A 15,457-nucleotide genomic window follows, 5' to 3' on the forward strand; every position below is an offset into this window, starting at 1 on the left:
TCTATCACATGACCTTTTTTTTCAAGTAATGTCGACTCTACATAGACGCACGTGCATAAATGCAGATATATGACACAGAGGAGCGATCCCCACACACACTCACATACCGCACATATCAGATCACTTACTTCTCCAGTCTCTATGTCTATTTAAGATATGTATCAACACTTTCTCGATCATATATTATTAGAGGTCAATTAATTCATTTGTTCTAATCTCATGCAATTGAATCCATGACAGAGGACTCTTGGTTGTATATTTGTCTGTGGAGATCTTTTACTTTTTTTTTAAAGTGTACAAGGTGAAGTATCAAGCACTTTTGTCCGTTGCGAAATCACGGCTGTAACTTCATCAAACATAAGACGAAAAACATTAAACTGTGGATCACATAACTCAAATTCAGCCCTTGATCTGAGTCAAGTTGATGATAGACAATAGAAGAGAGAAAAACACGCCAATCTGGTTTACTCTTCCATAACTTCTCTTTATATTATTACAAAACTTTGTACACGTAAGATCGCTAACCACTTCCATCCTTAACACGTTGGGCGCCGAAAGAACACAAGGGCATAACATCAAGACACATTTCTCATCCCGGGAAAGGCATAAATAATATAAAAGACAAAACAGTTTTTAGATACATTCATATGAAATAATAGTTTACTACTAGAAAAAAATAAATAGGCCATCTAAAGAGTTTGTTTTTTTAACAGTCTTTGAAGAACATCTTTCCCTCCGCGTGGAAATAAAATCGTCGCCTTCGGAGCGACGCACATCTATTCTTTAAAACGTTCTGCGGATCGCTTTTTTATCTCCCAGTCTGGTTTTCGTCTCCGTCAAGCTCACTTTGTCACGCTGAGTCTCTTTCCGTTTTGTTCTCCCCTGTCATTCTCCGACATCTCAGTCCGAAGCGGGAGAGCGGGAGAGCGGGAGAGAGAGGAGCAGGGGGGAGGAGAGGGAGGGTTCAGTGTCAGGCCCCACGGCCTGTCACTGAAGCACAGTGTCTCTGAGCAGGGCCAGCGCTGGGCCAACGCGTCTCCCCACAAGTCTTATTCTGGGCTCCGGGAGACGTCTGCCATCTTGTCTCTCCGCAGTGGCGGTGGAGGCAGGGGGAGCCTGTGTCTCTGTTGGGTGTGGCGGTCCGCTGGCCTGGGCTGGGAGCACACGTACTCCCGCAGCGCAGGCTCGGATCTCGACGTCAGACACAGAACGGGTTTGGATCTCACGGTTCTACAGAACAGGTTTGGATCTCAAGGTTCTATAGAACGGGTTTGGAACTCAAGGTTCTACAGAACGGGTTTGTAACTCAAGGTTCTACAGAACGGGCTTGGATCTCAAGGTTCTACAGAACAGGTTTGGATCTCAAGGTTCTACAGAACGGGTTTGGAATTCAAGGTTCCACAGAACAGGTTTGGATCTCAAGGTTCTACAGAACGGGCTTGGATCTCAAGGTTCTACAGAACGGGTTTGGATCTCAAGGTTCTATAGAACGGTTTGGATCTCAAGGTTCTATAGAACGGTTTGGAACTCAAGGTTCTACAGGGCGGGTTTGGATCTCAAAGGCCTACAGAACGGGTATGGATCTCAACATCCAACAGAACGGGTTTGGATCTGAAAAGTCCTACAGAGACCGGGTTGGGATCTCAAAGTCCTTCAGAACGATTCTGATCTCAAAGTCCTTCAGAACGGTTCTGATCTCAAAGTCCTTCAGAACAATTCTGATCTCAAAGTCCTTCAGAACGGTTTGGATCTCAAAGTCCAACAGAACGGTTTTGGATCTCAAGGGTCCTACAGAGGTCCGGTTTTGGATCTCAAGGGTCCTACAGAGGTCCGGTTTGGATCTCAAGGGTCCTACAGAGGTCCGGTTTTGGATCTCAAGGGTCCTACAGAGGTCCGGTTTGGATCTCAAGGGTCCTACAGAGGTCCGGTTTGGATCTCAAGGGTCCTTTGGAACAGGTCTGTATCTCAAGGTCCTGAAGAGGCCGACTGGGATCAGACCTGCTGGATGAGCTCTGTGGCCGTGGTGTTGTTGGAGATCCAGCCGGGCTTCTCGTCGCAGTCCAGGTCCCCCAGGGAGTCCCAGCGGACCACGGGGCTGTCCATGTCCAGCTCCTCCTCAGCTGCACAGGAGAGGAACAGAGGGGGTTAGGCACCATCCTCATCCACAACCCCCAAGTCCAACCACTGGAGGGGGTCTCTTCTATGCAACCCCATTCCAAACACCAGGGTTACTCACTGTCATCTACCCCCAACCCCAAACACTAGGGCTAGTCACTGTCATCTACCTCTAAACCCAAACACTAGGGCTAGTCACTGTCATGTACCCCCAAACCCAAACACTAGGGCTAGTCACTGTCATGTACCCCCAAACCCAAACACTAGGGTTAGTCACCATCGTACCCCATTCCAACCACTAGGGTTAGTCAATGTCATGTACCCCCAAACCCAAATACCAGGGTTAGTCACTGTCTACCCCTAAACCCAACCACTAGGGCTAGTCACTATCATCTACCTCCAAACCCAAACACTAGGGCTAGTCACTATCATGTACCACAAAATCCAACCACAAGGGTTGGTCACCATCGTACCCCATTCCAACCACTAGGGCTAGTCACTATCATCTACCCCTAAACCCAACCAATAGGGTTAGTCACTATCATGTACCCCAAAATCCAACCACTAGGGTTAGTCACTATCATGTACCCCAAAATCCAACCACTAGGGCTAGTCACTATCATCAACCCCAAAATCCAACCACTAGGGTTAGTCACTATCATGTACCCAAAAATCCAATCAGCGGTCCAAAAAAAAAAAATCACACCCTTATTATAAAGTGTTTCTAAAATGTTCACCCCATTTGTTTGGAGGCACACCTCTGTATACGTATAGGTTTAATAAAAGACTAATAAATATAATGAATCCGCTATAAAGACCAGGGATCACTCACCAGTGTCAACGAGTGGGGGGCAGTGCTTCTCGTTGACCCCCACCTCTAGACAGAGGGAATCCTGGGAGGTCCCAGAGTCCTCGTCGGGGTCCTGGTCCGACGTGGCCCCCCCCTCGCGGTCCTCGGGGCCCGGCTGGGTGTCGGGGGCGCCGGTCGTCCCGGACACCTGGCCCAGCGGCACCATCTCCAGGCCCTCCTGCTGGGGGCAGGGCCCGGCGCGGTGCATCAGGGGCAAGGTGCTGGAGGAGAAGGTCCCGTTGGTTTTGGTGTAACACCTGGGGAGAGAGAGGTAGAGGGAGGGAGAGAGAGAGAGAGGGGTAGAGGGAGAGAGAGAGAGAGAGAGAGAGAGAGAGAGACAGAGAGAGGGAGGGGGAGGGAGAGAGAGGGAGAGGTAGAGGGAGAGAAAGGGAGAGGGAGAGGGAGAGAGAGAGAGAGAGAGCGAGAGAGAGAGAGAGAGAGAGAGAGAGAGAGAGAGAGAGAGAGAGAGAGAGAGAGAGAGAGAGGGAGAGGTAGAGAGAGAGGTAGAGAGAGAGAGAGAGAGAGAGAGAGAGAGAGAGAGAGAGAGAGAGAGAGAGAGAGGGAGGGGGAGGGAGAGAGAGGGAGAGGTAGAGGGAGAGAGAGAGAGAGAGAGAGAGAGAGAGAGAGAGAGAGAGAGAGAGAGAGAGAGAGAGAGAGAGAGAGAGAGAATGTTTAAACTTAGTTCACTACTTTTCACCATTTCGATTTTTATTAAATTGTATGTTTCTTCCCATTGCATTTTTTCATTCTTGTATGTTATTTCACTTTATACATGTACCCATGCCTATGGAGCCTTATGAATCTCTCTCTCAAAAAGAGAGAGAGACAGAGAGATATTGTGAGAGAAAGAGCACACACCACATTGAAGACATTGTTTTACAGGAGGGAGAAAAACAGCTTCCATTAAGAACAACCTGCTAAGGCAGACCTCTCTCGCTAGCTGAGGGCTTCTAGCCATGCCACTGCTGCCATCACAAGTCTATGTGTTCTCCACTCCCGAGAGCACAAAGTAAACACGGCCATGTGGCTTCCTAGAGAGGATAATGCAGCACTTCCATGTTGAATTAAACCGACCAGAGACACTTAGGCTGGGCTCCAAGCGGTTCCCCCTCGTAGGTGCCGGCTAGAGTGGAAAGTTAGCTCAGGGTGTGTTTGTGTGTGTGGGACAGTGACTCAGCAGAAGGTGAACTCTGAGCTGAACAGTAGCGGGCCAATAACTACCGCCATGATCTACGTTGACCTATGACCCCACAGTGAGTCTACGGAAGACTTTGGTGATGTCGACGTAAGACCCGTGCTTTCAAGTGAGCTTTTATTGTGTTTAGAATCATTATTTATTTGTTATAATTATTAAACCCTCAAGAATATAAACACTGCAAACATTGTGTATAATATATTTATTAGAACCCAGCTTGTCAGCTCTCTCTCTCTCTCTCTCTCTCTCTCTCTCTCTCTCTCTCTCTCTCTCTCTCTCTCACTCTCTCTCTCTCTCTCTCTCTCTCTCTCTCTCTCTCTCTCTCTCTCTCTCTCTCTCTCTCTCTCTCTCTCTCTCTCTCTCTCTCTCTCTCTCACTCTCTCTCTCTCTCTCTCTCTCTCTCTCTCTCTCTCTCTCTCTCTCTCTCTCTCGCCCTCTTCCCAGCAGCCTGAGGTAAGTAAACAGAGTGCTCATTAGGTCTTCTGGCTGGGTGAACACAGAGTAAACTGTGATGCCGGAGAGCCTAGAGTACACAAACACACCTTCCGGCCTTGTGTGTGTGTGTGTGAGAGTGTGTGTGTGTCTGTATATGGGTTTGTGGGTGAGAGCGTGCGTGTATCAGTGTGCAAACATGCACATTTATACACACATCTTATCCCACCGTGTGTATGTGCAGGCATTTGTGTGCACGTGTGTGTGATAATACTCGACACTAAAGGAAGCCACTAGAGATCGACAACACAACAGACAACACATCATAGAAACATCTCTCCCCTCCCCGTAGTGTGTAGAACGAGCTAACTAGATAACGTTGCTAACGTCGCTAGCTAACATTGCAACCTGGCTAACCTAGTGCCCTCACTAACCTAGTGACCTTACTAATCCGCTAACACCCGTAGCCTCGCTAACCTAGCGCCCGAGCGAACCCGACGACCCGGCTTACCTGTTGTTGTTGCAGAGGTTCTGACAGCTCATGCAGTCGGTGGAGTCCGTCTGGGGGAGGGCTGTGTACATCCCCCCGCCCTGCGACCGAGGGGAACACAAACACGCACGTTAGCCAAAGTAAACGCCGCTAGCACCTGCTAACACGCTCGCTCCCAGACGCTAGCTAGCTGTGAATAAGGGGCCCAGTCTGGGAGGCCTGTTGAGTGAGGAATGTAAGGTGTGTGTGTGAGGGAGGGGGGGGGGGGTTTGTGTTTGTCAATGTGTTTGTGTGTGTGTGTGTGTGTGTGCGTGTGTGTGTTACATATCAGTATTTCTTCGTTGGTGTCTATGTACATGTATTTCTAGGTCCCTCTCTCCTCTCTCTCCCTCAGTGTGTGTGTATGTGTGGCCGGACGACCTTCCCTACCCTATGTCTATCTCCCTCTCTCGGTGGGCGTGGTGTCGAGCTAGGGACGGAGGGGGCGGGGCTTAGAGCGGACACTCACGTTATGGTGGTGGTGGTGGTGGTGGGGGGGGGCGTGGCCGTGCTCTCGGTCCCCGGGGGCCGGGCTGCTGCTGCTCCCGCTGCTGGGTGGGGGTCCGTCCTGTGGGTGGCCCTGGGATGAGTAGAGCCCCCCCGAGCCGTTCAAGAGCCCCAGGCCGGCCCCGGGGAGCTTGTGGTGGAGGTGATGGCAGCCCTGGGCCAGCATGGGCGCCCCGTGCGTGTAGCCGCCGCCGTGCACGCCCCCGCCGTGCACGCCCCCACCGTGCACACCCCCAGGTAGAGCCGTGTACTCCAGCACGTGGCCGTTCATGTCGGCGGGCTGATACAGGTAACCGGGTTGGTCGTATTCTGTATGGGGTGGAGGAGAGGTTGAGAGGAGAGGAGAGGAGAGGAGGGGGGAGAGGAGAGGAGAGGAGGGGGGAGGATGGATGGTGGTGGAGAGGAGAGGAGGAGGTACTGAGGTTAGTAGTGTTGCCGTTCGAACTCTTCTCTGGGAGGAGGGTTATCAAAAAAATGGTTTCCAGATCTTTTCGGCCCTTGACCTCATTTCTAGCTCTGAGCATGTTTGCGATCCCCCACTTGAACTTTGTTGCATCTGCTTCCAACCATATTGGTTCTACCCAATCTACATCTGCCGGCAATGTCACGTAATCTCTTCGCTCTATTACTCACTAAGTGATTGTTAGTAGTTTGCTCGTGCCTGTGAATCATAAGTCATTTCGTATATACAGGACGTCTTGGAGAAGTCTAAGAAAAAATAAGTGGTTGGTTGTCTCCATGCCAAGGTTGGAAGCGATGGCTCGGGGTTAGGGGGTTGTCAAACTTTGAGACTGTAACTGTGAAGAAAGGTAATACAATCAAATGAGTCCGCCTGACTTGACCACAACAGTAGGTTATCAAATACACTGACTTTTGACTTTGTGGATCTGGTTGGTGGGGAGGTAATGCAGGGCAGGGGGGGGGGGGGGGGGGGGGAGCTCACTGTGCATGGCGTTCTGCTGGCGGTTCCTCCACAGACACATGGCGATGAAGACCAGGAGGATGAGCACCATGACCCCTAGGACACAGCCCACGATGAGGTAGAGCAGACCCCCCGGGGAGCTGGGGGGGTCCGGGAGGGGGTGGCCGGGAGGGGTGATGGGGTGCTGGCTGGGGCCGCCCGGAGACAGACGGGCTGCAGGGGGAGGAGGAAGAGGAGGAGGAGGAGGAGGGAGAAGGAGGAGGGGGAGGAGGAGGAGGAGGAGGAGGAGGAGGAGGAGGAGGGGGAGGAGGAGGAGGAGGAGGAGGGGGAGGAGGAGGAGGAGGAGGAGGAGGAGGAGGGGGGAGAGGGGGGGATGGAGGAGGAAGAGGAGAAGGAGGAGGAGGAGGAGGAGGAGGAGGGGGAGGAGGAGGAGGAGGAGGAGGAGGAGGAGGAGGGGGAGGGGGAGGAGAAAGGGAGGAGGTGGTGGTGGGAGAAGAAGAGTTGGCGGAGGAGAAGGGGAAGATGAGAGGGAGAAAGAAGAGGAGGTGGAGGATGAAAATGCGGAGGAGAGGGAAGAGGAGGAGGGAAATTGTTATTCGCTAGCAACAGTAATACAAAACAGAGCACTGCGCTGACTGTACAATGACTGTCATTGTCGAGTTCCCCTCTGTAAAAGCCAGTGTGTTTTGTGTCATGTAATTTACAGCCATCATGCCCATCATTAAAGTTATGACCTTTCCAGCAGCATCACTGCTGCTAAACCAGACGCTCCTTCAAACCATCAATCAGTCTGTGTGCGTGTTCCTTGTATGCATGTTTGTGTGTGTGTGTGTGTCTTGGTATGCTTGTGTGTATGTGTGTGTGCGCCCGCGTGCTTGAGTGCATGTGCGTGTATGCTCACAAATGCGTACTTGTTTGCATTTGTGTCTGAGTGTGTGTTTCTGTGTGCATACCTGTGCTTGTGTGTGTGTGATGTGTATATACCTTTGTGTGCGTGTGTGTGTGTTTGTGTGTGCGCTCATGTGTGTTGTTTTGTGTGCTTGTGCGTGTGTGTGTTTGTGTGTTTGTGTGTATGTGTGTGTGTGTGTGTGTGTGTGTGTGTGTGTGTGTGTGTGTGTGTGTGTGTGTGCGTGCGTGTGTGTGTGTGCGTGTGTGCGCTCACCATTGGTCTCACAGATCATGACGTTGCTGTACTCGCTCTCCCCGCCGTCGTTGTAACACTGCATCTTGATGTCATAGGACGTCTCCGGCTGCAGCTGGCCAATCATGTGCCAGTGATTCACACCTGAGGGGGGCGGGACAGAGGGCAAACATCAGACACCACTTCCTGTCAAATAGAATCGGAAAAAACCCAGAGTGGCAGGGGCAGCCCTGTGTCGCTGTCCCTCCTCCTCGCTCGCGCTTTAATCTCCCTCTCTCATGAGGTCATGTTCTTTCATGCTCGCTTTCCCTCTCATTCACACCCCCCTCCACACACACACACACACACACACACACACACACACACACACACACACACACACACACACACACACACACACACACACACACACACACACACGCCGCCCCCTTCCCCACTCGGTCCAGACGGTTGCTCTACTCCAGGCCAGTTCCTTATAAGGCAACCCCATGTTTGTCCTGGCTCCCCGCCAATATCCCTGCTACACACACACTCACACACTGATATGCACGCTACACACATAGACACAGGCACACACATGCAGACACATTCATGCTTCACACACACGCTACATGGACATACGCACACACACGCTTGAACGCTACACAAACTACACACACGCGCATGCACATTAAATATTCACACATACGCTACATACACGCACATAAACACATGCATTACACACACGCACACACACACACACACACACACACACACACACACACACACACACACACACACACACACACACACACACTACACACACTGCAATCCGAGACAGGCCGCTAGACTCCAGCTCTGTAACCGCCAGGCTTAGGGAGGCTGCTGTTTTAAGCTGGTTTTGTTGAATATTAACAATAACAAACCATCAAAAGCTTAGCGCAAGTGAACACATCCCCAAAGATTATGTTTCTATGTTTAGCAACGGGGACGAACAAACGTATGAACCTATGACGGAAAAAATGCACACCTCGTCCGTAATTGGACGATTACTCAGCTAGAAGATAGAAAATAGAAAAAAAAAAGCGACGAAAGGCCTCGCGCGGCGGTGTGTGCGCTGTTAGCGCTGTTAGCGGGGCATTACTATGCTAACAATAACAGACAGAGCTGGTGCAGATCCAGGGTTGGACCAGGGGGTAGATTGGGCGGGGGGTGGGGGGTTGGGGTTGGACAAGGGACGGAGGGAGGTGGGAGGGGAGGGGAGGGGGGGTCTGTGGTGGCCATGTGTCGCCCCACAGATCACATCAAGCCGGGAGACATGCGGAGGTCAAGAGGTAGGCAGGCGGGCCGGCTTCCTCTGAAACTTCTCCCTCTTAATTCTTCCTGGACTCTGATTCTCCCCTCTCCCTCTCTCTCTCTAATCTAAGACAGAAAAGCAGTAAGGCGTTTCAATAGGAGACTCGAAGGAATACGCATGATAAGAACTATGTAGATAACACATGTAATCACAACACATTAGCTACATAACCTCTCTCTCTCTCTCTCTCTCTCTCTCTCTCTCTCTCTCTCTCTCTCTCTCTCTCTCTCTCTCTCTCTCTCTCTCTCCCTCTCACCCTCTCTCTCTCTCTCTCTCTCTCTCTCTCTCTACGTCTCTCTCTCTCTCTCTCTGTCCCTCCCTCACCCTCTTTCCCTCTTCCGCCACCTCTCTCCTTCCCCGTCCCCCTGTCCCCCCATCCCCCTCTCTCTGAGGAACCTGAGCCCCTCGATCTGGGCCTTCAGCAGGGGGTCCCTTTATGAGAACCAGACCCGGCTGCACCGTCCACACCACACGCTCACCGCAACACATCAAACACACCCTCCGAGCCCGCTGCCCTGGCTCCAGGGCCCGACCCCCCCCCCCCCCCCCCACTGACCCCACCATCCCCTCCACTAACCACACTCACCCTTAAACTCCCCCCTCCCTCCCTCTCCCTTCCGCCCTCCCCCTTCCTCCCTCTCCCTCCCCTCCCTCTCCCTCCCTCCCTCTCCCTCCCTCCTTACCGACGACAGAACTACATCCGGGAGGAGAAGTTGTGGCTTGCCGCCTTTTGTTGTGGCCTTCAGCGTGATGAGAGACACACACATTGGCGCAGACGCACACACACGCACACACGCACACACACCAGGGCGAAGATGCACAAACACGCAGGCATGCTCATAGAAACAGGAAAACACACACACACACACACATAGGCAAACACACACAGGCAAAGACGCACATGCAAGCAGGCACGCGCACAGACAAACACCTGAACATACACAGGAAAACATGACAAACCCACACACACCTGAACATACAAAGGAGCAACAAAGAACCCACACATACACACACACACACCTAAACATACACAGGAACACCAAAGAACACAGACGTACACACACACACACTTCAGAACCCAGTGCTCATATCTCAGGCCGTCCTCCTACCTTCCACCACGTCTCTCTTGTAGTCACTGTCGTTGTCGCTGTCGGTGGGCCGGTAGTAGATGTAGAAGCCCTGGATGGGCGTGTTGTTGTTGCTGGACGGGGTGTACTGCAGAGGAAAGAGGAAAGGGCTTACGAATGCATGAAAGCGGACGTTTTTGGCTTAAAAATCAAAATGTATATAACAGAAAGAGAAATTGGGAGGTAGAATTGAACATAGATGAATTCTAAAGACAGAAGCAAAACTTAAAGATACGTTTAAAATAAGTGGTCTTTATTTATCTGAATGGGAAATAAGGGTGCTGCAGCAGAAAGTACAGGAGTATATAAATGTCCAATGAGATAACTATTTTAGGTTTGTTTTTGGTTTTGTTTAAAATGTTGACATCTGGCCGCGTGACGATCAGGAGGAGCTGGTTTCCATGCCTTCTAAAGAGGAGCCCTGATATCAGCATGGGACCGGCTGTTGGGGGCTCATGATTGCACTGATGTGGGTCTGGAGTCCAGGAAGTAATAAGAGGTTGAGTTAAAAGGGTCTGGAGCTATCTGCCCATCCATCTGAGAACAGCTCTGGACCAATCACTGCGGGAACAAAGGGTCCAATCACGGCGAGGGGGTGCGGGTTGTTTGGTTGATTGAGCCTCCTTTGTCATCATGTACCCGTTCCTGGACCCGTTTGATGCGAGACGCTCACTTTAAGTAGCGCTCGCTGGAGCAGACGCGATCGGAACAACTTTAATTCTACAGCATGTCCCTCTTAGGAGAGTCTAATAGTTAGGGTGCTGGACTCCCAGCCAAAATGTTCTGGGCTTGATTCCCAATGTCTGTCTCTGATGCCAAAGAGGCCTAAACTGCCATACCTGCACCTAGATTTCATTAATCCCAAAAATATGTCAAGCCTTATAAGTCATCTCGCGATGATATTGATGAGAGTAGAGTGGAATATATATTGTGGATCGTCTGTTTTGGTTCAACCGTCAAATCTGTCATCAGTCTACTTCACATGGCAGTTCTTTATTTTAAATCGGCACTGTGTAACCTCTGTGTGCGTGTGTTTGTGCACAGTGTTCTGCGGCCATGGGGGGACCTACGGTACTCACGGTCCAGCGCAGCAGGATCTGGGTGGCGCTGATGGCGTCGGTGGACGAGATGTGGGGGCCGGCGACGGGGCGGTCCGAGTAGGGGGGGCTGGCGGGGGACACCTGGTAGGACTTGGAGGGCACGCTGGGGGGGCTCTCGCCGTACATGTTCAACGCCACCACGCGGAACTTGAAGCTGGTGCCTGCGGGAGACACCGGTCGACAGGGGAACAAACTTTAGGTTGGTTCGTCATTCTGGGGTGTATTTGTGTGTTTTCTGTTAAGCTTTGGGCGTAAGATAGTTGAATTGAATTGAGAGGGATAGAGAGGGATTGGGTTAGAGAAAGACTTACACACCACATTGATGACATTGGTTTGAAGAGAAAGAGAGACAGAGAGAGAGCTGGAGCATGGCTGCATGCCAGAGAGAGAGAGAGAGAGAGAGAGAGAGAGAGAGAGAGAGAGAGAGAGAGAGAGAGAGAGAGAGAGAGAGAGAGAGAGAGAGAGAGAGAGAGAGAGAGAGAGAGAGAGAGAGAGAGAGAGAGAGAGAGAGAGAGATGTGGAGAGAGAGAGACGTAGAGAGAGAGAGAGAGAGAGAGAGAGAGAGAGAGAGAGAGAGAGAGAGAGAGAGAGAGAGAGAGACGTAGAGAGAGAGAGAGAGAGAGAGAGAGAGAGAGAGAGAGAGAGACGTAGAGAGAGAGAGAGAGAGAGAGAGAGAGAGAGAGAGAGAGAGAGGGACGTAGAGAGAGAGAGAGAGAGAGAGAGAGCGAGAGAGAGAGGTATATATTCAACTTAGTCAGCTAACCCTAACAACATGTGGTAGTATCCTCACAGCACATCTAAAGTCAACCAACCTCTCTGATTGCATAGAGGTTGATCCTGACCACGCCCTGTACTTCACACAGCGGGTTAATCCCAGAGCACTCCTCTTTGTTCAGGAATCACGGAATGCATCTGGGATCGTCCTTTTTTCGTTCATGGACAACCATGGAGACCGGGAAGTGACACGGGCGACAGGAAGTGACCTACCTGGCTCCAGGGTGCGGACCTCCACCGACAGCTTGAGCGGGGAGATGTTGTCGGCCGCCACGTTCCACGCCGCAGTGCGGCCGCGCCGGAACTCCACGCGGAACGCCGTGATCGGGGAGCCCCCGTTGGCTCGAGGTATCCACGTGACGTAGACGGAACTCTCCGTCGCCATGGAGATGGTGGGACGGTCGGGCGCCTCGGGCACTGGGGGGAGGGAGAACAAACGGGACGATTGAATAGTTAGAAAGGTGGATTCATTTTTTTTTATACACTGGTTCAAATACTTTACATTTAGGTTTAAAAAAAAACACAGACAGACTTGGTTGAGTTGAGATGTAAAACTATCTGTACCGTATCCCGTCTGAGGGAAGGGTTGGAAAACAGTCGTAAAAAAAAGGAGTGGAAACACACACACACACACATGGTACGGTACAGCTGCATGCTGGGTAGGAATGTGTACTTACTGACTGGCTCTCAGCCACACACTTAGAGAGCACAGGAGAGAGAGGGAGAGAGGGAGAGAGAGAGAGAGAGAGAGAGAGAGAGAGAGAGAGAGAGAGAGAGAGAGAGAGAGAGAGAGAGAGAGAGAGAGGGAGAGAGAGGGAGAGAGGGAGAGAGGAGAGAGAGAGAGAGAGAGAGAGAGAGAGAGAGAGAGAGAGAGAGAGAGAGAGAGAGATGGTGGGAGAGAGTTAGTAGAAAGCCTTATGTGAGTAGACCACTCATAACCTTAGTAAAGCATATAGTGCAACAGGGAAAAGCACACAAACACACACACACACACACACACACACACACACACACACACACACACACACACACACACACACACACACACACACACACACACACACACACACCACACACACAGGCACTCAGAGGAGCTTACTGTACATACAACAATAAACACAGGAACAAACAGATACACATAGACAAACACACATGAACAAACATACACACTCACACACGTGCACGCACTCACTGTAACCCAAACAAACGGAAAATACACACAGACACAGAAACAAACACTTGACACGCTTCCACTTAAGCCCAGAGTGTAAACAAGCAATCATGTCCCTTAAACCGTGCCCAATATCCAGGCTCATAAGTTACACACTCTCTCTGCATAACACACGCACACGCACACGCGCACGCACACGCACACACACACACACACACACACACACACACACACACACACACACACTGAGCTCTGGTTCAGCTGCTGAGACGCACACCACACACCGCAACCTGTAAACACAAAGCCACGAGGCTGTTCCGCAGAGTAACTAACCACAGGACTGTAACTACAAGTCCTTAAACCCACACTCAGCCTGGCACACCGTGTCCTCACACAGGACCTCTAAGTTCCTGGAGGGGCCAGCCTCTGGGAACCCGTGTCCCCATAAGGAGGTCAATAGAGTGTGTGTGTGATTGTGTGTTAAAGGGTGCGTATTTGTGGGGACCTAAGGGGAAATTCAGTTTAAACTTGTGTTACTTCATTGGGTACAGCTCTAGCAATATTTCGGGGACCACTGATGCAGGAAAAAGGCGAGGGGAGTGTGTCCTTTATGCGTACCTCGGTCATGTATGACCACCCCGAAGTGTGTGTTTGGGGTCTTCTCCACGGGGACTTTTGGAGGGGCCGACACGACAGGGGCCTTTGAAGGGTTCCGATTGGACGAGGTGGTCTTTTCTGAGGGCAAAAAGGAACCAACAGTTATGACATTGTTGTTACTTCACTTTACTATCATACTATAGTATCATTGGTTATTAATAATAATAATAATAATAATAATACATTTAATTTAGAGGCGCCTTTCAAGACACCCATGGTCACCTTACAGAGCATATAGTCATCATAAATCGTTTAAAAAAAACAAGACATTGTGGAAAAAATAAATAAATAAACATAATAAATAAAAAAAAATAGTACTTTATTAGTACTAAATAAGTAATTTCCTGTTACTGTGGCGTATAAGTATCAATAAGAAATATTGAAAATGATTTAATCAAACAATCTGAATGAAAAAACTTAAATAAGTAAGGTGCAAATTGTGTTATTTGGTTCATTTCGTGTTTTACATAACTAATCAACAATCCATGAGATAAAGTCCCTGAAAAGATCGGTTGAATGAGGCAAAGGTATTTGAATCAGTACTCAAGTACTCAGTATACCCAAGCCAGTGGACCAGGGAACATGACCTCAGAAAAATAGATGGGACCAGTCCTCAGCTGACATTTAGCAGTTCTGTGTTCCCATCTGAGCGTGGGTTGGAGAGGGGGTGTGGAGAGGGGGGTGTGGAGGGTTGGATGGGTGGGGTACTGGACTGACCTTTCCCGGTGCGGAAGGTGAGCATGGCGGGCTGGCCTTCCCCGGCGGTGCTGCGGGCCACCATCAGCACCTCGTACAGACTGGACGCCTCCAGCTCTGACAGACGCAGCGTCTTCTCACTGCCCGGCACGCGAACTGTGTACCAGCTGCCCACCACCGTACCCAGCTCATCCACCTGACGCACACACGCACATGGAGACACACACACACACACACACACGCACACACAAAGATACACACACGAAGATACACGCACACACACACAAACAGACACACACACGAAAAACACACGTAGACGAGCATACACAGACACACACACAAAGTCACAAATAAAGACACATACACATGAACACACACACACACACACACAGGCACACACACGTGAACACACACACGCACGCATGCACACACACACACACACACACACACACACACACACACACACACACACACACACACACGCACAAACACAAATATAGACACACATACATATGAAGAAGCACACACACACACACACATAGAAATACATTCAGAAATGTACATACATACATAGAAAGACAAAGACATGGTCAGACATACACACATTTACAAAGACACACACATACACGTACAAGACAAACAACCAGGGGAAAAGGACAATAATCTTAGTTATATTCCTGGATATATGCCTTTCCATTCAAGCTTGCATGATGACGGGAACAGCCTGAGAAATGGTACCTGAGGGAGATTTATGTCACATTTTCCGGCTGCCAACACACTCTTAGCTAGTATTGAAACTATTTTATAGTCGAAGCGGGCTTATTAGACATGCAAACACTGGCTTTTACACAGGAAATGACCAGGTCTCCATTCAGCAGGGACCTGTGTTGACCCTCCTCGCTGTA

The 15,457-nt window shown here is 50.4% G+C and overlaps 1 protein-coding gene across 2 annotated transcripts in view; it reads right to left on the reverse strand.

Moving 5' to 3' along the window:
- Positions 1-292: 292 nt before the first annotated feature.
- Positions 293-15,457, reverse strand: part of cdon (cell adhesion associated, oncogene regulated) — a 16,770-nt gene continuing 1,605 nt past the window's right edge. The window contains exons 2-12 of one of the 2 annotated variants that reach the window (XM_030380359.1): positions 14,574-14,748; positions 13,818-13,934; positions 12,242-12,445; positions 11,225-11,415; positions 10,137-10,242; positions 7,713-7,835; positions 6,572-6,763; positions 5,591-5,937; positions 5,104-5,183; positions 2,948-3,222; positions 293-2,120 (exon numbers count right to left, since the gene is read on the reverse strand). In XM_030380359.1, the coding sequence (XP_030236219.1) occupies positions 1,993-2,120; positions 2,948-3,222; positions 5,104-5,183; positions 5,591-5,937; positions 6,572-6,763; positions 7,713-7,835; positions 10,137-10,242; positions 11,225-11,415; positions 12,242-12,445; positions 13,818-13,934; positions 14,574-14,748 (1,938 nt within the window). In that variant the 3' untranslated portion in view covers positions 293-1,992. The remainder of the gene's footprint in view (positions 2,121-2,947; positions 3,223-5,103; positions 5,184-5,590; positions 5,938-6,571; positions 6,764-7,712; positions 7,836-10,136; positions 10,243-11,224; positions 11,416-12,241; positions 12,446-13,817; positions 13,935-14,573; positions 14,749-15,457) is intronic. The other variant, XM_030380360.1, reaches the window with a different exon arrangement.

The sequence above is a fragment of the Gadus morhua genome, chromosome 16, assembly GCF_902167405.1.
Source record: "Gadus morhua chromosome 16, gadMor3.0, whole genome shotgun sequence".
Classification (NCBI taxonomy): domain Eukaryota; kingdom Metazoa; phylum Chordata; class Actinopteri; order Gadiformes; family Gadidae; genus Gadus; species Gadus morhua.